The 23,819-nt window shown below is 45.1% G+C and overlaps 1 protein-coding gene across 2 annotated transcripts in view; it reads left to right on the forward strand.

Annotated features, from left to right (window-relative positions):
- The first annotated feature begins 9,231 nt into the window (after positions 1 to 9,231).
- fbxo38 (F-box protein 38) overlaps positions 9,232 to 23,819 on the forward strand; it is a 65,366-nt gene continuing 50,778 nt past the window's right edge. Inside the window, exons 1-2 of one of the 2 annotated variants that reach the window (XM_052014065.1) lie at positions 9,232 to 9,329; positions 22,888 to 23,057. In XM_052014065.1, the coding sequence (XP_051870025.1) occupies positions 22,930 to 23,057 (128 nt within the window). In that variant the 5' untranslated portion in view covers positions 9,232 to 9,329; positions 22,888 to 22,929. The remainder of the gene's footprint in view (positions 9,330 to 22,887; positions 23,058 to 23,819) is intronic. The other variant, XM_052014066.1, reaches the window with a different exon arrangement.

The following is a 23,819-nucleotide window of genomic DNA, read 5'->3' on the forward strand; positions in this document are numbered from 1 at the left end:
AATCTGCAACTTTTCCCTGAAGTTATTTGGTATTGGTATTATTGTCACTTGTACCAAGGTACAGTGGAAAAACTTGTCTTGCATAATTTTTGTACAGATCAATTCATTAAACAGTGCATTGAGGTAGTACAGGAGAAAAACAATAACAGAATACAGAGTAAAGTGTCACAGTTACAGGGAAGTTCATTGCAGGTAGACAATAAGGTTATCCACTTTCCTTAGAAGGCTACAAAGGAATCTACATCCACTATGATATCAGGTGGTACATTTTTCATTCATTTTCAGGATCTGAGTGTCACAGGCAAGGCCAGTATTTATTTCTCATCACTAATTGACCTTGAGAAGGCAGTGTTGAACCACCACGTTGAGCCACGACACTGCTTCTGGTGAAGGTACTCCCAAAGTGATGTTGGGTAGAGAGTTTAAGGATTTGGACTAGAATGGTGGGTGACTTGGACTTGTTCTTGTAGCCCCAGTATTTCTATGTCTGGTCCAATTAAGTTTCTAATCAATGATGCCCTCCAGGATGTTGATGGTGGGAACATGATGGTGATGCCATTGAATTTCACGGGCCAATGGGTAGACTCTCTCTTGTTGCAGACAATCGTTGCCTAGAAGTGGGACAAATGTTTCTTACCACATATCAGCCTATATCTGTATGTTGTCTAGGTCTTACTGCATGCAGGCACAGGCTGCTTCATTTGCTGAAGATTTGCCAATAAAATTGAACATTGTGCAATCATCAGCAAGCATCCCCACTTCTGACCTTACAATGAAGTAGGTGGAGTGTTTTTGTTTTGATGCCATTGATTTCAATTTTACTGGCGTTACTTGATGCCACACTCAGTCAAATGCTGCCTCAGTGCCAAGGACACTCACTCTCACCTCACCTGTGGAATTCAGCTCTTTGGCCTCTGTTAGGAGTAAGTCAGGGTTTGGTGAGTAGGTTATTGGTGAGCAAGTACAGCTTGATTGCACTGTTGATGACTCCTTCCATTACTTTGCTGATGATTCAGAGTAGATTGATTGGTGGTAATAGCTGGATAGGATTTGTCCTGTTTTTTTGTGAACAGGACACACCTGGGCAATTTTTCACATCGTGTTGTAACTGTAGTGACATCTGAACAATAATGGCTCAAGCGACTCAACGTGTATAAAAAAAATTTTTTCCCCATATCAACAGTACATTTGTTGCCAGTCACCTTAATTTGTGCTGCATAGTGATGGGTCATTCATCCCTGTTGGATTCCATGTCAATTTTAATGTTGACTGTAGATTTGCTGTGAGCCAATCTCTTCCCCTATAGGGTTAATAAGTCTGTCAGAGCTGACTCTGTCTGCCCACTCCTACTGAGTATTTAAATGAATGCCAGAGGACAACTAACATCAATAGTGTTAGTCACCATCTTCAAGAGAAGAAAGAAATGTTTAAAAGAAAATGAATAAATATTTGGACACACAAAAAATCTGATTAAGGACAATACATAGCAAAGAGATAATCAAATTCTATGAGCAACACAAGGTGTTGGCACCATTTGAACATTGTGCCAACGTGTCTAGCTGCATAGAGTATAATGTCAGATTAGCACAGAATCTGAGTCTTTCTTTTAGGCACAAGTAAGGTTTTAAGGAGACTTTTCTCTGGAAACAGAATACATTATGCACTGAATATGATTAGGTCGGGCGCTTGTGATCTGAGGAAGGAATGGGACTAGTAGGAGCTAATAATTAAAAACTCGCAGGTGCTGAAAATCTGCAGTAAAACAGAAAATGCTAGTTTGCACAGGATCTGTAGAGAGGGCAAGATACAGTTAACATTTCAGGTTGATTGCCTTTTGCCTGAAGTGGGAACCTTTAGAGACTTAATAGAGTTTTAAGATGCAGGGGAAGATAGAAATTGAAGCAAAAAAGTAGGAAGCAGCAATAGGCTATTCAGCTCTTTGCACCTGTTCCACCATTCAAAAATATCAGACCTAATCTTTCATTTCAGTCCACTTTTCACCACTAATTCTATAATCCATTGATTCATTTAATATATAAAAACCTAGTAATGTCTGTCTTGAATATTCTCAGTACCTGAACCTCATCTCTCTTGAGGAGAGAATTTACTGTCCATTGGGTGAAGAATTTGTTTTCACATCTCAGCTCTGAATAGCTGACCCCTTGTTTTGAAACACTGACCTCTGGGTCTAGACAGTCCAGCCAGGGAAATGCCAGCCCTGTGGATTTCGAGATTATGGCTCATTCATCTCCACTCTAGAGAGTATAGGCCCAGCTTCCTTCATTTCATTCACTAGGACAATCACCCATGACCTATTCCCACAATCCCCTCCCTACCACACATCCTAGGAAATACTTAGCAAACAAAAAAGTCGGTTTACAATAGGTTGGAATGCAGGAGAGAGTAAAATTGAAAGAAGGTAGTAAGAGAGAATAGATGATGGTCTAGAATGGGTTTAAATGGTGAATAATTACCTGAAATTACTAGATAAATGTTAATTGAATGCTGAAAACCTGAATTGCAAATACCAGAATTATTAAGTAATGGAATTAATCTTTTCTAATTCCAAATGAAAGTTTACTAAACAGATACTGGAAATCTGAAATAAAACCAGAAAAGGCTGGAAACCTTCTGTAGGTCAGGCAGCATCTATGGAAAGAGAAACAGAGATAACATTTCAGAACTGAGAAAGAGAAAACAGATTAGTTTTCCACAACAGGGATGGTAGGAATGGGACAGATAAGAAAAGGGGAGTATTTCTGAAGTTGAGACCAGGGTTGCTGTCGTGAAAAGTTGTTTGGGAAGGTATCTCACTGATTTTCATTTATTGTAAAATAAACTTCTACTTGATTCCAAAGGAGCATTTAGAGATCTGCATGGTAGTCCGGGAGGAAGTGAAAGAACAAGGTTTACACTCATGGTCCTGTGTGGATTCCATCATTCCAGACTGCTACTGCTGATCTCTGCCATATCTCACCATTTGCTGTTCACTGCTACATCCAGACTTTATCCACTTTGCCTGTTCCTCCTGTCTGAAGGAAGAATGGACATGGTCATGTACCTGCATCAGTCTTCCCCAAGGTGCAGGCATTCATGGCCTACACTCATGCAGTGCTGCTCCTCACAGTGACATCCCTGGTGGATCCAACCAGGAGCACTTGGTTGTAGCCCTGGAAGATCTGTGGCCTATGTCACAGGAAACATATCACTTTTGGGCACTGTTCTTCACCAGCCTATCCAGATCCCTCTGATTCCTTGAGAGCACCTTCTAAGCTGCTCCCTTGCAACAGCATTCCCCTCCTCCACCCTCACCCCCACAACTCCCTGCTTACCACTCTCGTGTTGCTGCAATCATTATTTAAGCAGTGAAATTCTCCAGTAAAGGTGGTCCCCAGGTAATGATTGTGTTCTGTTTTTACGGCCATCCTTAAGTCGATTCTGTCTATAAGTTGGAAAATACACACAAATAAACACTTAAGATGGTAACCATACCTCCACAGTATTGTAAAGGATTGCATCTAAAGCACATCAGACTGATTTGAAAGAAGAATTACTAAATGTGAAGAGTGAGAGGAAACTAATTCTGTCGTTCTTAGGATCAAACATGTTGGACTTTTGAATTTATTAATATTATGAGAGCTGGTTCATATGTAAGGGTGTCCGTAAGTTGGGCGTTCATAACCCAGGGATGCCCTGTAGCTGGATGAGAGCTGCTTGTATTGTTGTATGTCTCTTTAGGGGCTGGCAGATGAAGTTGGAGCTGTGAACTTAAGTACTGACAGCTTCAGCAATTGATCAAAACAATAGCTCATGCTGAAGATGACATAATGTGGGATTTCACAGGAAACCTGACATTGCTGTTCAGGGAACTTCTCAATAAAGGAATGCATTGTTTATAGGACTTGTTAAAAAAAAATAGCTTTAGGTAACATACAACACTGTTAATGGTGTCGACAAGTAGTAAAGCTGTCTCTTGGCCTCTGTCGTTTCAACATTATAATGATTTTCTGTCAAAATTTTTACCCCTTTTTTTCCTACCTTTCCAAAATATTTTGTATCCAGGAATATTTAACAGCCAGTCCTCCATTTTTTGGAGCCTATTCTTTGTATCACCACCTCCTCTTATTCTCACATGGCTTTTTATGACCTCAGCTGACTGGTTGCATCATGGTCTGGTACGGCAATTTGAATGCACAGGAATGTAAGAAGCTGCAGAGAGCAGTGGACTCTGCTCAATGCATCACGGGAACATCCCTCCCCACCATCAGTAGTGCCTACAGGAGGCGCTGCCTCAAGAAGTCTACCTCCATCATCAAAGATTTCCACCATCCAGGCCATGCCATCTTCCCGCAGCTACCTCTAGGCAGGAGATACAGAAGCCTAAAGCCCCACACCAACAGGTTCAAGAACAGCTACTTCTCTTCAACCATTTAGTTCTGGCACAACCCTAATTGCTACAGTTTAGCAACACTATAACCACTTTGATCACTTTGCACTAAAATAGACTTTTTTGTTTTAATTGTGTTCTTTCATGTAAAAAAAAGTGTATAATTTATGTTAATTTATGATTTCCTTGTGAATGCTGCTTATATGATGGTAGGTGCCTGTGATGCTGCTGCAAGTGAGTTATTCATTGCACGTGTGTATACATGTACTTGTACATATGACAATAAACTGATCTTTGACTTTGAACATCCACAATTCCCACATTTATTTAACACGTGGTGACCTTAATCCTTAAGAGGCAAATATCTGATGCATTTACCCAAGTTGGCCTATATGTAACTCCAAACCCACAACAACATATAACTGCTCTCTGAAAGAGCCGAGCAAGTTGTTAAATTGTATCAATTGTGCTGAAGCAAGATATGAGTAAAACCAGACAGAATACCTGGAATCAACTTAGTTACCAGACTCAGGTGTGCTCAGATGATCTTGCAAATATCACCAAGAAGGAGAAGGCCAATAGACAAATGGGAACATGGTCACTGACAAGTTCCTTTACAAGTTGCATTCCGTCCTGACTTGAAAGTATATTGCTGTTCCTTCATCTTTGCTGGAACTCACAAACCAACAGCATCGTTGGAGTACCATCACCAGAAGGAGATTGAAAAAGGTGAAACGTCAAAACCTTCTTGAGGGAAATTCGGGAAGGGCATTAAATGGATGCCTTGGCAGCAACACCAATTTTAGTAACTGAATAATAAAACAGAATTGCAATCCAAACCTAATCTATTTATTTGTATCTATTAAAATCACACCTCATTCTGATTTGTTTCTAGTCCTCGGTTCATCTTGTTTCAACCATTCACATCACATCTAAGGACCAACTCTTGTGGAATTAGTTTACATTCTCTGCCAAAGTGATACACCAGAAGTCGGAAGGACTCCCCTTCTGCACCTATCTCATGATTATGCATAATTCTGCTCCATCGTCCTATTTCTATACTTCCCATTGAGTGTTACTGGGAATAATTTAGACCATTACTATTTTTCAGGGCCTGCTTTACAATCTCCTCCATAGCTCTTTCAACCCTCAAGGGCAAGGCTTCAACGATCTTACACTCTATATCTTTGCATCATGATTTCCAGATCTGCCTCTGTTTCTTCACTTCACACAATATTTTGCATCCTTTGGTATTAGAGAGCCAATATACTAAATATGATTCACACTGGTGATAGCCAAGTACCAATCTGTGCCCATACTCCAAGGCGATTGAATTCCCCTCACTGGGCTTCGTTATCATTGAAGTACTTTGCTTCACAGTGCTTGTCTATTTTGTACTGTTTTGGGACATTATCACTCTAACTGGTATTCATTGTCGTGAACAGGTTTGAGAGTATTGAACTTCAAGAGGATTCCTCCATTGCATTCCTCTTCTACCATCCATGTTCCTGTTCCTGAAATCTGTCTACGCGTAGAGCACAATTGTGAAGATTCCGAATGTGACCAGGGGTCTCTGATTTCAGATGAAGATGACTGAACCTGTGGGGATTTCAATGTAAACTGTGGATTGCTCAACTTTGGGCCTGCGCATGCGACCCATGATATTGCGGATGACTGTAGAGGCATGAAGTTGCATCTGAGCTTGTCCATGGGCATGTGTATATGCACCCAGCCTCAGGCTTATGAGGGTTGAGGTTAGGTTAGTGTTGCCGACATTGCATTCTAAATGTGAAGAAGTTTGGATGGGTCAAGTTGCAGACAGGCCTTGCTTGCCTTAAGGGGTGGAATTCTGGCTGTTCCTGGAAGGTGACACGTCAATGTAGGTTTCAATTAGTTTGCTTGCTGCTGACTGCAAAGACCAGACCCTTCTGTTTGAAGGGTCAAATAGTGGTGCAGGCCTCTCCTATTAGATTGCAATCCGGGACGGGGAAAATTATAAAGGAAAATGCTCATCCTATTCTGATATTGTGTGGAGCAGCCAATTTCCATTTGAATACAGTGGATTTTGTTCATGTTAGGAGTGTTGGGAATCATAATCCTCCTCTCTCTTTGCTCGTTACACTTCCCTTGCTCCCTCTGAGCTCCTCCCCTCCATCTTCCTGTCCTTATTCCTCTCTCCCTTTTTGACCTCCATTTCCATTCCCCTCCCTTTCCCTTTCTTCCATCCTTTTCCTTCCTCTTTCTCTCTTCTTCACCTACCCTCCCCTCTCCTTCCCTTTCTCTTTATCAGACCCCCTTCCTTGCTCCTATTCCTTCTCCTCTCACTCCTTCTCTCCTTTCCTTCCTTGCTGCTCTTTCTCCTCCATCACCTTCCCATCCTCTACCCCTCCTTTCCTTTGTTCTCTCTCCCACCTTTCTTTTCCCTAGCCCTCACTTCATTCTCCTCCATTTCTCTCTTTTCCCTTTTCTCCTTTCCTCTTTCCATCCCTTTTTCCTTCTCTCAATTTTCCACTCTCACTCTCTCATCTAGCATCAGCATCCCCTTTCATTTCGAGACAGCCAACCAAGTGAAGCTCCTGGCCTGGCCAGCTGTCAAACAGGGACACTTAACTCCTTTAGCAATACTGCTATGGATGGGGGTTGAACCTTCCCATGGTCCTTGCTGGGAAAGTATATATATTTTGCGGCTATCAGGGAGCTGGCAGTGTTCAGTCATCTCAGAGCAAAACTGAAGCCATTTTTAAGCACCAAAAATTATAGAATGGTAATGCATTTCCAAATTAAGGTGGACTGAGTCATGGAAGAGAATCTGGTTATTAGATGAGATGTGTTTGGGAGGTACAGACAAAGTAGCTTTTTGCAGTTCATCCTGTGGATGGAACACACTGCAAGCTATGGTGTGCCATGAGTATACTGAGTAAATGCTGAGGGCAGTAGATGGGTCTTTTGCCTTAAGGTCTGAGTTTCTTCAGTGCTGCACTGAATCAGTCAAATTAGGATCTTCGTCCTGACTTGTACCTTGTAGATGTTGGAAAGACTTTTGAGAGTCAGGAGGTGAGTTGCTTGCTGCAGGATGTCCAGCTTCAGAACTGCTGCAACAGCCTAGTTATTATATGACTGGCTCATTTATTTAACCTGAGAATGTTGATGGCTGGTGGGATTTGATGATTTTAAAAAATACATTGAATATCGAGGAGAGATGACTACATTTTCTCTTGTTGGAAATAGGCAATGTCTAGACCTGTGTAGTGCAAAATGTTACTTTCAACTTCTCAACCTATGGATAAATAACGAAGGACTGTAATATAAGGTCGTACTGCCACTGGACATTAGGGGCTGGGTCCTGTGTAACAGCTTCTCAAACACTTGGTGTATTGTTCAAAGAGGCCACATAGGTGGCATTAGTGCTTTGTAAATAGAATGTATTGACTTGATGACACCATGAATATATTGATTTCAAAATATTACGAAAATTTTGACTTAATGACACAATGAATGTAAAAAAAGATACGTATTGATTGTATTTCCTGTACATATTTTTATGAATAAAATTTATTTTTAAATATAAAAAAAACTTCTCACCATGGTATTTTAATGATCACCAAAATCTTTTCCCCACTCTGCGTAATCCACTTAACCTGGTAATTCACCCAGCTCTGTGTATGAGCATTCCAGGTCCCTCTATACTGTTTTTAACTGCTGTGAGGTAGAGGATTGGATATCAACTTAAAACTCTCCTGACTTCTTTTCAAGTTTTCTTTTCAAGACGATGAATGTTTTAAAGTAATTCTCACCAGAAAATCCCAGACTCCATATTAAATCAGACCCTGAGGCCCAGAAGATTTTGTTTTCCTGGCTAAGAGTCCAATGTGTAGTAGGATGTCCCTTTAACTAGCCCTGAGCTGCAACATCAATGAAGAGTTTTGATAGAGTATAAGTAGGTGGATGAAGGTTACAAGAGCCCTTAAGTCTGCTCTATCTTTCAGTGAGAATGATCTACACAGCTTTCCTTCCCTTTCCCTATATCCTTTGATTTTCTTGGTTTCTAAAAATCTAAATCAAACTCCCTCAGGTGAATAATTCCAAAGATCTGGGCACATTGCACCACAGCAGTTAGTGCTGCTGACTCACAGCTCCAGGGACCCATGTTCGAGACACAAGAGACTGCAGATGCTAGAATATAGGGCCAACAAACAATTTTCTGGAAGAATGTTTTCAGTTGAAACCCTGCATTAGAACCTGATGTGGGGTTTCAATCCGAAATGTCGACAATTCCTTTCCCCCCCTCCCCCCAGATGCTGATTGACCTGTTCGTTCATCCAGGTGACTGCTTGTTACCCATGTTCAATCCTGAATCCTTGCACATTCTCTGCATGTCTGCCAGGTGCTCTGGTTTCATCCCACATCCCAATGGTGTTCTGGTACGTTAAATTGCACCTTTTATCATAATGAGTGTTCAGATGTGGTAGGTGCAAAAAAGAGTGAGATTGATCACAAATAAAAACAGAAAATGCTAGAAACACTCAGCAGCTTGTTTTGAGGCTGATCACAACCCCATTTCAGCATAAGGGGGTCATATTCATTTTCAAGATTCCTCTTGAGAGCTGATATATTTTACATTGTGTTTTGTCCAGAAAGAAAAAAACAATGCAATCAAGTCTTTCTTTATGTCCAATGTGTCATCAAACCAATACATTCATAGTTCTAATATTCTTCCAATGCCGAGATCAGAGTTAACATGGGGAACTCCGAGCCAGACAGGCCCGGGTAAGAAGGGAAACGCGTTTCCAAAGTTGGGGAGAAGAGAGCGGAGGTTTGTTTGGCACGGCCGGCTCGCCGTCGCTGGCGAGCATGCGCAGTGGCGGCCGGCGGACAGTGGGGAAGGTGACGGATGTTGAAGTCGCCGGGCTCGGGCTCCCAGAGCGGCGGCTCCTTGGACCAGGTGAAGGGGAGGGGGATGGAGGGACGGACGGACGGAGGGAGGGAGGGAGGAAGGAAGGAAGGAAGGAGGGGGTAACGGCTGGCCGGCCGGGGGAAGAAATGTAGGGGGGAGTGGCGGCCGCCACAACAACTGGCGGCGGGGCCAAGCGGAGGCCGGCCGCCCCCTCCCCCCGGGGTGCGGCGGGGCTGCCGATCGGCAAAGGCGCTGCCACCGGGCCTGATGACCAACTGGCCGGGGGTTACAGCAGAGCTCCCCAGACCAGCCCTCCCCCCAGAGGCAGACAGTCCCCACCTCCCCCCAGAGGCAGGCAGACAGTCCCTACCCCCCCTCCCCAGACAGGCCGACAGTCCCCACACCTCTCCCCCAAGGCCGACAGTCCCCACACCTCCCCCCCCCCCACAGGCCGACAGTCCCCACACCTCCCCCCCCCCCACAGGCCGACAGTCCCCACACCTCCCCCCTCCCCCCCACAGGCCGACAGTCCCCACACCTCCCCCCTCCCCCCCACAGGCCGACAGTCCCCACACCTCCCCCCTCCCCCCCACAGGCCGACAGTCCCCACACCTCCCCCCTCCCCCCCACAGGCCGACAGTCCCCACACCTCCCCCCTCCCCCCCACAGGCCGACAGTCCCCACACCTCCCCCCTCCCCCCCACAGGCCGACAGTCCCCACACCTCCCCCCTCCCCCCCACAGGCCGACAGTCCCCACACCTCCCCCCCCCCCACAGGCCGACAGTCCCCCCACCTCCCCCCCCCAGGCAGACAGTCCCCACCTCCCCCCCCCCCCAGGCAGACAGTCCCCACCTCCCCCCCCCCAGGCAGACAGTCCCCACCTCCCCCCCCCCACAGGCAGACAGTCCCCACCTCCCCCCCCCCCCACAGGCAGACAGTCCCCACCTTCCCCCCCCCCCCACAGGCAGACAGTCCCCACCTTCCCCCCCCCCCAAACAGGCAGACAGCCCCCACCTCCCCCCAACACAGACAGTCCTGTCCACTCCCCCCTCCCCCTACATGCAGATAGTCCCCCCCAAAAGGCTGACAGCCCTGTCTCCACCCCACACTCAGAGAGAGCCTCATCTTCTCCCCAACAGATGGACAGCCCCCACCCTCGCTCCCCTCCAGTATGCCCTCGCAGGCAGACAGCACCGTCTCCTCCCCCACAAGCAGATGCTGCCCCCACACGGACAACCGTGTTCTCATCTTCCCCCCCCCACCCCACAGACAGCCTCATCTCCCCTCCAACAGATGGACAGCCCCATTTCTGCCCCATGCAGGCAGATGGCGCTATCTCCTCCCCAAAGTCTCGACTCCCCCCCCCCCCCCCCCCCCCCAACCCTCATGCTACTGTCAGCCCCATTCTTACCCTCCACAGTCTTACAGACAACTTAGGTTGCCATCATTCCCACCACCCCTACCATTCTACACAGTCCACCAAAGCCTTACAGACGTACAACGGTAGTCTATAACCTAATGGTATGAACATTGAATTTTCCAGGTTCAGGTAACCTGCACCCCCTGTGCTCCTTTCTCTCTCAGAACGTCAAACAGTACAACACAGGAACAGGCCCTTCAGCCCACAATGTTGTGCCGAACCAATTACATTAGTAATAAAATGCCCAACTAAACTAATCCCTTCTGCCTACACAATATCCATATCCTACCATTTCCCTCACATTCATGTGCCTAGCTAGGAGCTTCTTGAACACCCCTATTGCATTTCCCTCCACCACCACCCCAGGCAGTGCATACCAGGCACCCAGCACTCTGTGTAAAAGAAAAAATTGCCCTGCACATCTCCTTTGAACTTAATACCTTACTCACTAACATCTTAAGTGCATGCCCTCTGGTATTAGACATTTCAATCCTGGGGAAAAGATGCTGCTGCCTACTCTATGCTTCTCATAATCTTATAAACCTATATCAGATCTCCCCTGAGCCTCCACTGCTTCAGAGAGAACAACCCAAGTTTGTCTCACCTCTGCGGTCCAGTATGTGGACAGGCCAACTAGACGATAGACCATGACCTGGTACTAGGCAATGAGCCTGATCAGGTTTCGGATCTCTCGGTGGGAGAGCGTTTTGGAGACAGTGACCATAACCCCTTAACCTTTACCATAGCCATAGAGAGGGATAGGAGCAGATGATATGGGAAAGTATTTAATTGGGGGAGGGGGAATTATGATGCTATTAGGCAGGAACTTGGAAGCATAAATTGGGAACAGATGTTCTTGGGGAACTGCATAGCAGAAGTGTGGAGGTTGGTTAGAGGTTCTGGATAGGTTTGTCCCATTGAGGCAGGGTAAAGATGGTAGAGTGAAGGAACCATGGTTGACAAGAGTTATAGAACATCTTATCAAGAGGAAGAAAGAAGCTCACCTAAGGTTTAGAAAGCAAGGATCAGACAGGGCTCTGGAGAGTTACAAGGTAGCTAGGAGGGAGCTTAAGAATGGACTTAGGAGAGCTAGAAGGGTGCTTGAGAAGTCCTTGGTGAGTAGGATCAAGGAAAACCCCAAGGCGTTCTACACGTATGTGAAGAATAGGAGGATGACTAGAGTGAAGGTAGGATTAAAGAGAAAATGTACCTGGAGTCGGAAGGGGGAGGGGAGGTCCTTAATGAATACTTTGCTTCAGTATTCACCGGTGAGAGAGACCTTAATGTTTGTGAGGATGGCATACAACAGGCTGATACACTAGGGCATGTCGACGTGAGGAAAGAGGATACGCTGGAACTTTTGAAAAACATTAGGATAGATAAGTCACCGGGGCCAGACAGGATATATCCAAGGTTATTACAGGAAGTGAGAGAGAGATTGCTGCGCCTTTGGCAATGATCTTTGCATCATCATGGGTGACAGGAGTAGTGCCAGATGATTGAAGGATGGAAAATGTTGTTCCTTTGTTCAAGAAGGGGAGTAGGAATAACCCTAAGACTTGCTGGCCAATGAGTCTTACTTCAGTGGTGGACAAATTACTGGAGGAGATTCTTAGAAACAGGATTTATGGCCATTTGGAGAAGTATAGGCTGATTAGGGACAGTCAGCATGGCTTTGTGAGGGGCAGGTCATGGCTCACAAGCCTGATTGAATTCTTCGAGGATGTGACAAAACACATTGATGAAGGTAGAGCAGTAGATGTGGTATGTGGATTTCAGTAAGGCGTTTGATAAGGTTCCTCATGCAAGGCTCATTCAGAAAGTCAGGAGGCATGGGATCCAGGGAAACTTGGCTGAGTGGATTCAGAATTGGCTCGCCCATAGTGGACAGAGGCTGGTTGTAGATGGAGCATATTCTGACTGGAAGTCGGTGACCAGTGGTGTTCCGCAGGGATCTGTTCTGGGACCCCTGCTCTTTGTGATTTTTATAAATGACTTGGATGAGGATGTGGAAGGGTGGGTTAGTAAGTTTGGAGATGACATGAAGGTTGGTGGTGTTGTGGATAGTTAGAAGGTTGCTGTAGGTTACAACAGGACATTGATAGGATGCAGACCTGAGCTGAGAAGTGGCAGATGAAGTTCAACAAGGAAAAGTGTGAAGTGATACACTTTGAAAGATCAGATTTGAAGGCAGAATACAAGGTTAATGGCAGGACTCTTAGTAGTGTGGAGGAACAGAGGGATCTTGGCGTCCATGTCCATAGATCCCTCAAGGTTGCTGTACAGGTTGATAGGGTGGTCAAGAAGGTGTATGGTGTGTTGGCCTTCATTAGTTGGGGTATTGAGTTCAAGAGCCACCAGGTAATGTTGCAGCTCTATAAAACTCTGGTCAGACCACACTTGGAGTACTGTGTTCAGTTCTGATCGCCTCATTAGAGGAAGGATGTGGAAGCTTTAGAGGGGATGCAGAGGAGATTTACCAGGATGCTGCCTGGTTTGGAGAGCATGTCTTATAAGGATAGGTTAAGTGAGCTAAGCCTTTTCTCTTTGGAGCAAAGGAGGATGAGAGGTGACCTGATAGAGGTGTACAAGATGATAAGAGGCATAGATCGAGTGGACAGTTAGAGACTTTTTCCCAGGGTGAAAATGGCTCACACAAGAGGGGCATAATTTTAAGGTGATTGGAGGATGTCAGAGGCAAGTTTTTTTTTACACAGAGAGTGGTGGGTTCGTGGAATGCACTGCTGGCAGAGGTGGTGAGGCAGATACATTAGGGACATTTAAGAGACTCTTAGATGTGCACATGAATGATAGAAAAATGCAGGGCTACGTGGGAAGGAAGGGTTAGCTAGATCTTAGAGCAAGATAAAATGTCGGCACAACATCGTGGACTGAAGGGCCTGCACTGTGCTGTAATGTTCTATCCTCATAGTACATGCACTCTAATCCAGGCAGCATCTTGGTAAACCTCTTCTGCACCCTCTCCAAAGCCTCGACATCCTTCCTATAATGGGGCAACCAGAACTGAATGCAGTACTCCAGATGCGGCCTAACTGAAGTTTTATAAAGCTGCAGCATAACTTCCTGACTCTTGAACTCAGTGCCTTGACTAATGAAGGCAGGCATGCCATATGCCGCCTTTAGAGAAACAAATGACTGCAGATGCTGGAATCTAGATGAAAAACACTATGATGCCAGAGGAACTCAGTAGGCCAGGCAGCATCCGTGGAGAAAAGCAGGCAGTCAACGTTTCGGGTCAGGACCCTTCTTCAGGACTGAAGATAGAAAAAGGGGAAACCCAATATATAGGAGGGAAAAGCAGAGCAGTGATAGGTGCTGCCTCTCAGTGATTGGCTGCTGCACCTGCCTATCACTATCTCTTACCTGCACCTACCTATCACCACTTTGTGCACACCCTGCCTCCCTGCTTTTGTCCACCTATCACTTGCTCCACTTTTCCCTCCTATATATTGGGCTTCCCCTTTTCCTATCTTCAGTCTTGAAGAAGGGTCCTGACCCGAAATGTTGACTGCCTGCTTTTCTCCACGGATGCTGCCTGGCCTGCTGAGTTCCTCCGGCATCATAGTGTTTATCATATGCCTTCTTTACTGCCCTATCAACTTGTGTAGCTACTTTCAGGGAACTATGAACTTGGACCCCAAGATCCTTCTGCTCATCAACACTGTTAAGGGTCTTGCCATTGACAGTGTACTGTCTCTTTACATTTGATTTCCAAGTGGCAACACTTCACATTTGGCTGAGTTGAACTCCATCTGCCATTTTTCTGTCCATATCTGCAACTGATCTATATCCCAATGTATCCTTTACCAGTCTTCTACATCATCCACAATACCACCAATCTTCGTATCATCTGCAAACTTATTAACCCACCCATGTACATTTTCATCCAGGTCATTTATGTCCATCACAAACAGCAGAGGTCCCAGTACGGATCCCTGAGGAACAGCACTAGTCACAAACCTCGAGCTAGAATAAGTCCCATCGACCTCTACCCTCTGTCTTCTGCAGGCAAGCCAGTTCTGAATCCAAATGGCCAATTCACCATGGATCCCATGCATCTTAATCTCCTGGGTGAGCTTCCCATGAGGGACCTTACTAAAATCCATGTGGACAACATCCACAGCTCTACTTTCATCAATCACCCTCGTCACCTCATCAAAAAAAACTCAATTAAGTTAGTAAGGCATGACTTACCCTGCACATAACCATGCTGACTGGCTCTAATTAGGCTATCGTTTTCCAAATGCTCATAAATCCTATCCCTAAGAATCCTCTCCAATAACTTCTCTCCCACTGATATGAGACTCACCGATCTATAGTTATCAGGATTATCCCTGTTTCCCTTCGTGAATAATAGAACAACATTAGCTACTTGCCAGTCCTCCGGGACATCGCCTGTGGCTAGAGAGGACAGGAAGATATTGGTCAAGGCCCCAGCAGTCTAATCTCTTGCCTCTCTCAATAACCTGGGGTATATCCCATCAGACCCTAGGGACTTATCCACCTTAATACTCTAAGAGACCCAACACTACCTCCTCCTTTATTTCGAAATGCCCTAGCATATTAGCATGCTCCACACTGATCTCCCTGTCCTCCATGTCCTTCTCCTTCTGATCCATCCAGGTTCTCTCACTCCCACTTCTATCACCTCTTGTGTCTACGTATCACCACCCTCTCCTACCCCACTTGGCCCCATCTGCCCATCATCCCTGTCGTCACCTAGTTCTACCTATTGCCTGTCAGCCGCTACCTCACCAATCCCCCCCCCCCCCTTTACTAGCTATCTCCCTTCTACACTTGCAGTCCTGATGTAGGGTCTTGACCCGAAACGTTGCTTCCACAGATGCTGCTTGACCCACTGAGCTCCTCCAGCAGTTTTTTTTTCCCTCCAGATTACAGCATCTGCAGTCTCTTTGGTCTCCTACAGACATCCTTGCCTAATTCCTGCCCCCCCCTTCCAATCCCCACCCAGTGTCCTGGACATGCCTGTTCCTGCCCTCCTTTCCACAACCCTATAATCAGCCCTTTTTTTTTTCCTCCTCAGCAATCCTAAAGATCCCTGTCACCCGCAGGACCAAGATCAGCTGTGTCCACCTCGAACTGTGGTCAGCCTTCTTTCCTTCCCCCACACTGGTCTACAGGCATCTGTTTTGTTTCTTCCCCCTCACCTGCATCAAGACACATCCCTCCCTACAGATTGTATTTATAATCCATCCCTTGCTACTTATGCCAGGTTAATTGTTCCATGTTTCCCTCTTATTTCACACTTTGTTAAATAGTGGAATTATATTTGTTAAATAGTGGAATTATATTTGCTATCTTGCAGTATGTGGGTTCTGTTCTGGAAGCATTGTAGTTTTTGAAAATGACAAACTGCATTCCATATCCCCACAGTGACTTCAAAACCCAAGAATGCAGGTCATTATTCATCATATTCTGGTCATTTGATGGAGGGGAACCTGTAGATGCAGTATAGTTAGATTTCTAAAAGGCATTTGACAAAGTGCCACATAAGGGGCTGCTGCATAAATTAAGTGCCCAAGGTATTGGGAGAAGTGTGTTTGCATGGATTGAAAACTGGAAATCACATAGAATACAAAGAGTTGGAATAAATGAATCCTTTTCCATCTGGAGGGATGTAAGTGGTAGAGTGCCTCAGAGATCAGTTCTTGACTTGACTTGATTATTATTAATGACCTGGAGGAACAAACAAATTGTAAAGTTTCCAAATTTGCTGCTGATATGAAAATAGGTGGAAGGCCATGTCATGATGATGTCATTGTGGTTCTGCAATGGAGTCTAGATAGATTGAGTTACTGGGCAAAAACCTAGCAAGTGGAGTTTAATGTGGGGAAGCTGTGCACTTTGGTAAGAGAGAGATTGCAAAGGAGTAAAGTTCAGAGGGATCGAGGTGTTCTAGTGTGTGAATCAGAAGTAGTTATTGGCAGGCAGGTCCAAGAAGGCTAGTGGCATGTTGGCCTTTATTGCAAAGGGCTTGGTATTTAATAATAAGGAAACACAAGAAATTCTGCAGATGCTGAAATCTGGAGCAACACACAAAAAGTGCTGGAGGAACTCAGCAGGTCAGGTGGCATCCATGGAGGGAAATACACAGTCGACGTTTTGGGCTGAGACCCTTCATCATGGCTGGAAAGGAAGAGGGCAGAAGCCAGATTAAGGAGGTGGGGGAGGAGGAGGAGGAGTACACGCTGGCAGGGGATAGGTGAGTTCAGGTGATAAGCAATTCCAGGTGAGGCAGCAAGGTAGCTGGGTGGGGGAGCGGGAGAAGATGTAATAAGCTGAGAGGTGATAGGTAGAAGAGGCCAAGGGCTGAAGAAGGAGGAATCCGGTAGGAGAGGGCAATGGACCATGGAATAAAGGATTGGGGAGGAGAGGAGATGGGCAGGTCATCAAGGCGGGGGCAGGGAGCCATAAGAATAAGGGAAGACAAAGGAGTGGGGGGAGAAAAAAGAAGGGGTGGGGTTACCGAAAGTTAGGGAAATCGATGTTGCCATCAGATTGGAGACTCCCAAGACAGAATATGAGGCGCTGTTCCTCCAGCCTGCGCCTGGCCTCAAAGTGGCAGCAGGGGAGGCCATGGTTAGACATGTCAGTATGGGAGTGGGCTGTGGAATTGAAGTGGGTGGCCACGGGGAGGTCCTGGCTGTTGTGGTAGACAGAGCAAAGGTGCTCGACGAAGCGGTCACCCAGTCTGTGTTGGGTCTCACCGATGTACAGGAGGCCAGAACAGGAGCATCGGATGCAAAAAATGACACCCTTGGCTCACAGGTGAAGCACTGCCTCACCTGGAGGGATTGTCTGGGACCCTGAATGGTGGTGAGGGAGGAGGTGTAGGGACAGGTGTAGCACTTGGTGCGGTTGCAGGCATAAGTGCCAGGGGGGTTATCGGTGGGGAGGGATGAGTGGACAAGGGAGTCGCGGAGAGAGCTGTCCCTTCGGAAAGCGGAGAGAGTGGGCGATGGGAAGATGTGCCTGGTGGTGGAAGTTGCAGAGAATGATGTGTTGGATATGGAGGCTCGTGGGGTGGTAGGTGAGGACAAGGGGAACCCTGTCATGTTGGCAGGGGGAAGGGGTGAGGGTAGACGTGTAGGAAGTGGAGGAGACACGGGTAAGGGCAGCATTGACTGTGATGGAAGGAAAACCCCGGTTACTGAAAAAGGAGGACATCTCTGATGTCCTAGAATGGAAAGCCTCATCATGGGAGCAGATGCGGTGGAGGAACTGGGAGAAGGGGATGGTATCCTTACGAGTGACAGGATGGGAAGAGGTGTAGTTAAAGTAACTGTGGGAGTCAGTGGGTTTGTAGAAGATGTCTGTGGTTAATCTGTCTCTGGAGATGGAGACAGAGATCCAGAAAGGGGAGAGAGGTGTCGGAGATGGACCAAGTGAATCTGAGGGCAGGGTAGAAGTTGGAGGCAAAGTTGATGAAATTGACGAGCTCAGCATGGGTGCAGGAAGCAGCCCCAATGCAGTCATCAATGTAGCGAGAAAGAGTTGGGGGGGGGAGTTACCGGTGTAGGCTTGGAACATAGATTGTTCAATGTAGCCAACAAAGAGGCAGTCATAGCTGGGGCCATGTGAGTGCCCATGGCTACACCTTTAGTTTGGAGAAAGTGGAGAAACAGAAAGCCTTAAGGCCTCCCTGATGGTGGATGACGGAGAAAGAAACAGAGCCTTAAGGCCTTCCTGATGAGGGATGTTTGTTGCAGTTATACAGGGTGTTGGTGAGGCCACACTTGGAATTCTGTGTGCAGTTTTGGTATCCTTGCCTAAAAATGGATATAGTAGCATTGGAGACAGTCCCAAGGATATTCACAGGCTAATTACTGGGATTAGGAGTTGTCCTGTCAGGAGACGCCATACAGTTTGGGTCTGTCTGTATTCCTTGGGAGTTTTGAGGAATGATGGGTAACCTTATTCAAACAGACAAGATCCTATTGGGGCTTGACGGGGTAGATGTTGAGATGTTCTCCCACAAGTGAAAATCACGAACAAGGGGACATAACAACAAGATAAGAGGCCATTCATTTAAAAGTGCTGTGTGAAGAATTTCTTCTCAGAGAGTAGTAAATCTCTGGAACTCATTGCCCCTGAGGGTGGTGGAGGCTAGATTGTTAAGTATTTTAAAGGTGGCATGAATAAAAATTTGAAAGATGGATGCATTGAGGGTTATGGGGAACTGGCAGAGAAGAGCTTGAGGCAAGCATAGATCAGACATAATTATATTGAATTGGGGAGGGGGGGGCGCGGGGTGGGTGGTCTTGAGGGGCCTGGTGGCCTACTCCTATGTTGTTGTGTTCACTGTAGGCCTATAATTCTCCAGTACTTCTGCCAAGCACAAAATATTTGTTTAATTTGTCTGTCGTTTCCTTATTCTTAACACTATATTCTGCACTCTTTGTTTTTCCCTTGTACTACCTTGATGTACTGATGTGATGAAATGATCTGAATGATCTGTATAGATGGCATGCAAAACAAAGTTTTTCACTGTACCTCAGTACATGTGACAATAATAAACCAATTTACTCAAATTGCAGAAGAACAGCATCTGTATTTCTCAATTTGATTTCTCCCATTTTAAGGGATTCATATTAACTTTAGTTAATCCTTTTTACGTATCTATAGGTTCTCTTACAGTTTGTTATTTTTTCTCAGCTATTCTTCTGTTTTTGTTTGTGTTTCCTTATTAATTCCTTATTTCTCCTTTGAATTATGAAGTTACCAACTTTCGGGCCTACTGCTTTTTCTTTTGCAAAGTTTGCTGTTTCATCTTTGATCTAATAGTGTTGTTAACTTCTCAATTGCCAAGTTTGGACAACCTTTTCTGTTAGGTTTACTTTTTGTTTTAAGGACATATAGCTGACTTGTGAAACTATATTAACTCTTTAAAACTTAGCCATTGCATGTTTACCATCATGCCTTTTAATTTATTTGCCTAGTTTATCGCAGCCAAATTGCCTTTATGGTTTCCTTTATTCAGATTAGGAGCACTGATTTCAGATTCACCGCAATCTTTGTTATCTACCCTCTTTCCATCATCTACTTAAACTTGTTGTACCTTCTCCTCCTACAGACAGCCTCAACCATATTTCCTTCTCACGACTTTACACACTGGCCTCTGAGGAATGCTAAATTTGATGGGCAGAATGATCTGTTGAAGTTCACTCAACTGCCATCTTTAGTAAATGTGTGACATGACAGACCTCTTGGTGGGCAAGCATTTCGGAGATAGTGACTACAACTTCCTGACCTTTAGCATAGCTGTGGTTGAGGATAGGAGCAGATGTTATGGGAAAGTATTTAATTGGGGGAGGGCTAATTATGAATGTATTAGGCAGGAACTTGGGAGCGTAAATTAGGAACAGATGTTTTCAGGGGAATGTACAGCAGAAATGTGGAGGTTGTTTAGGTACTACTTGCATGGTGTTCTGGATAGGCTTGTCCTACTGAGACAGGGAAAGGATAGTATGGTGAAGGAACCATGGTTGACAAGAGAGGTGAAACATTTAGTTAAGTAGAAGGTATCATACTTAAGGTTTAGGAAGCAACAATCATACAGGGCTCTTGAGAGGTAGCCAGGAAGCCACCTTAACTTCAAGGTAGCCAGGAAGGAACTTAAGAAGGGACTTAGGAGAGCTAGAAGTGGACAAGAGAAGGCTTTGGCGAGTAGGATTAAGGAAAACCCCAAGGCATTTTATGTGTATGTGAAGAACAGGAGGATGATTAGGGTGAGGGTAGGACTGCTCAGGGATAAAGGTGGAAACATGCCTGGAGGTGGAGAAGGTAGGGGAGGTCCTTAATGAAGTGTTCACCAGGGAGAGGGACTTAGACGAATGTGAGGTCAATGTAGAACAGACTAATCTGCTGGAGCATGTTGAGGTTAAGAAAGAAGCAGTGTTGGAGCTTCTGAAAAACATTAGGATAGATAAGTCCCCGGGGCCGGGCAGGATATATGGGAAGTGAGGGAAGAGATTGCTGGGGCGTTGATGATAATCCTTGCCTCCTCCCTGGCCACAGGAGTGGTACCAGAGGATTGGAGGGTGGTAAATGTTCCGTTGCTCAAGAAAGGTAATAGGAATAATCCTGGGAATTATAGACAGTGGGTCTTATGTCAGTGGTGGGCAAACTATTGGGACAGGATTTGCGAGCATTTGGAGAAGAATGGTCTCATTAGTGATAATCAGCATGGCTTTGTGAGGGGCAGGTTGTGCCTCACGAGCCTAATTGAGTTTTTTGAGGAGGTGACAAAACAAATTGATGAAGGTAGAGTGGTGGATATGGTGTATATGGATTTTAGTAAGGTGTTTGACAAGATTCCCCATGGTAGGCTCAACCAGAAAGTCATGAGACATGGGATCCCTAGAAACTTGGCTGCATGGATTTGGAATAAGCTTGCTCACAGAAGGCAGAGGGTGGTAGATGGAGCGTATTCTCCCTGGAGGTCAGTGACTCGTGGTGTTCAGCAGGGATCTGTTCTGGGACCCCTGCTCTTTGTGATTTTTATAAATTACTTGGATGAGGAAGTGGAAGGGTGGGTTAGTAAATTTGCAGATGACATGGAAGTTGAAGGTGATGTAGATGGTGTAGAAGGTTGTCATAGGTTACAATGGGATATAGAGAGGATGCAGAGCTGGGCAGAGAAGTGGTAGATGGAATTCAATCTGGAAAAGTATGAAGTGATACGCTTTGGAAGATTGAACTTGAAGGCAGAGTACAAGGTTAATGGCAGTACTCTTAGCCATGTGGAGGAACAGAGGGATCTTTGGGCCCAAGTCCATAGATCCCTCAAGGTTGCCGCGCAGGTCGATAGGGTTGTTAAGAAGGCATATGGTGTGTTGGCCTTCATTAGTCGGGGTATTGAGTTCAAGAGCCACCAGATAATGATGTAGCTCTATAAAACTCTGCTTAGACCACACTTGGAGTACTGTGTTCATTTCTGGTCGCCTCATTATAGGAAGGATGTGGAAACTTTAGAGAGGGTGCAGAGGAGATTTACCAGGATGCTGCCTGGTTTGGAGAGCATGTCTTATGAGGAAAGGTTGAATGAGCTAGGGCTTTTCTCTTTGGAGCAACAGAGGATGAGAGCCGACTTGATAAAGGTGTATAAGATTATGAGAGGCATAGATAGAGTGAACAGCCAGCACCTTTTTTCTAGGATGCCAATGGCCAATACCAGAGGACATCAGTTTAAGGTGAGTGGAGGGAAGTTTAGGAGAGATGTTAGAGGTAGGTTTTTTTTTACTAGGAGTGGTGGGTGCCTGGAATGCACTGCTGGGGGCGGTAGTAGAGGCTGATACAATAGGGACATTTGAAAGACTCTTGGATAGGCACATGGATGTAAGAAAAATGGAGGGTTATGGGCTGTGTGGGAGGGAAGGGTTAGATTGATCGTGGAGTAGGTTTATATAGGTTGGCACAACATCATGGGCCGAAGGGCCTGTATGGTGCTGTACAATGACGCTCATCTGTGCTTCCCCATCTCACTCCTGCCATCACTTTAGGGAGTTTTGTTTTGTTGGAGGAGGAATTTGGACCCTGGGGAGAAAATATTTCCATAGTAGTTGCATACTGTGTGTTCATCTTATCAATGCACAGTATATTATAGTTTGCACATGAGGAATATACATCTACATGGCACATGCGATTCATGAAAAGATAGAGCATATATTTACCATCTCTCTGCCACAGACCAGTTAGGTACAGTGACTTGTTGACACTTGTCGTCATATAGCTAAACACACGTGAAGAAGCAAACCACATGACCTTTGAATTCATTTTTGAGTTCCTAATTGTTTATAACACAAGCTGTCTGCTCATCTTTTTTCATTTTGTTGTTTCCTACTGGGGATTGGAAATGACGCAGAAATGTTCTTGACAAAATATACACCATGGCCACTTGAATGAGATTGTCACTTGGTGCTAAATTGCTGTGTTTTATTTTTGCTGCCGGTCCTTGTCAATTAGAAACTTGGCCTGTTTGAATTTATTTCATGTAGGATACTCGTAGCCAATGGGTAGTATAATTTTATCAGTGTGGATGGGATCAGAGATACTAGGTCAATGACAAGCCATCTTCATTAATTCATCATCTGACCCTAACTTGCTGATTATTTCCTGAAAATGTTATGTGTTTGGATTTTCAGTGACTTTATAAAGGAGCATACTTGAAGAGGTACTAGCTGAAGATGGGACCTCGACGAAAAATTATCAAAACATGTTCAAATTTGAATAAAGTAGGAGAAGTTGTGAAGGAAGATGAGCCAAGGGATTATATGAATCATTTCTCGCATGAAGTGCTGTGTCATATATTCAGGTGTGTGCATATAAGACTTTACTATTTTAGTGTGGCAAGAGAAAACCATTTAACTTGGTGTGTGCTTATCAAGATGTTTGTCACTGCCTCCTTATGAACAGCAATCTCCAACTGCCCAGTTGAGGATACTTATCAACTTCTTCACCAAGCATGCCGTCTGAAGGTGAATCATGAGAGTCTCTTTTTTCCATACCATCTGACTCGATGCTGATCAATAATTCTGCAAATGGCTCTGCTGTCACTGTTCTCCTCTACATATGTTTAGAATGTCCATTCACTTGGAAATAATGGCCTGCCATCCATGAGGTTATCATGGGAGATGATGACATCTCCTCAAATGAAGCTTTTCAGTATTGCTGTACTTTCTACCATTTATCATACTCACACTGTTGCACTGGTGATATGACTCTTATCACCAAATCACACCCTAATTTGTTTCCAATACTTCCCATTTCTCCTCCCTCCAACCCAAACAACTACCCTCTGGCACTTTTATCTTGAGCATCTTGTGTTCTTCCTTTGACTCATTTGAAATCCTGTTTCTCTACTATTCATGCAAGTTCCTTGAAAATTTTCTCACTGCATAGTTTCCCTTAACTTCTGCACTGCAATTTATAATTTTCACTTTAACCTCTATCTCAATTCATCACACTTGCCCTCCTCTCTAATTTCACTGATTTCCCAAGCCTGATTAAATCTATTAGCTGTTCAATCTCAATTGAAGTCACATTTTTGACTTTGACAGCTCAAGTTTTTTTGTGG

Source organism: Pristis pectinata, chromosome 4 (genome assembly GCF_009764475.1).
Source record: "Pristis pectinata isolate sPriPec2 chromosome 4, sPriPec2.1.pri, whole genome shotgun sequence".
Classification (NCBI taxonomy): domain Eukaryota; kingdom Metazoa; phylum Chordata; class Chondrichthyes; order Rhinopristiformes; family Pristidae; genus Pristis; species Pristis pectinata.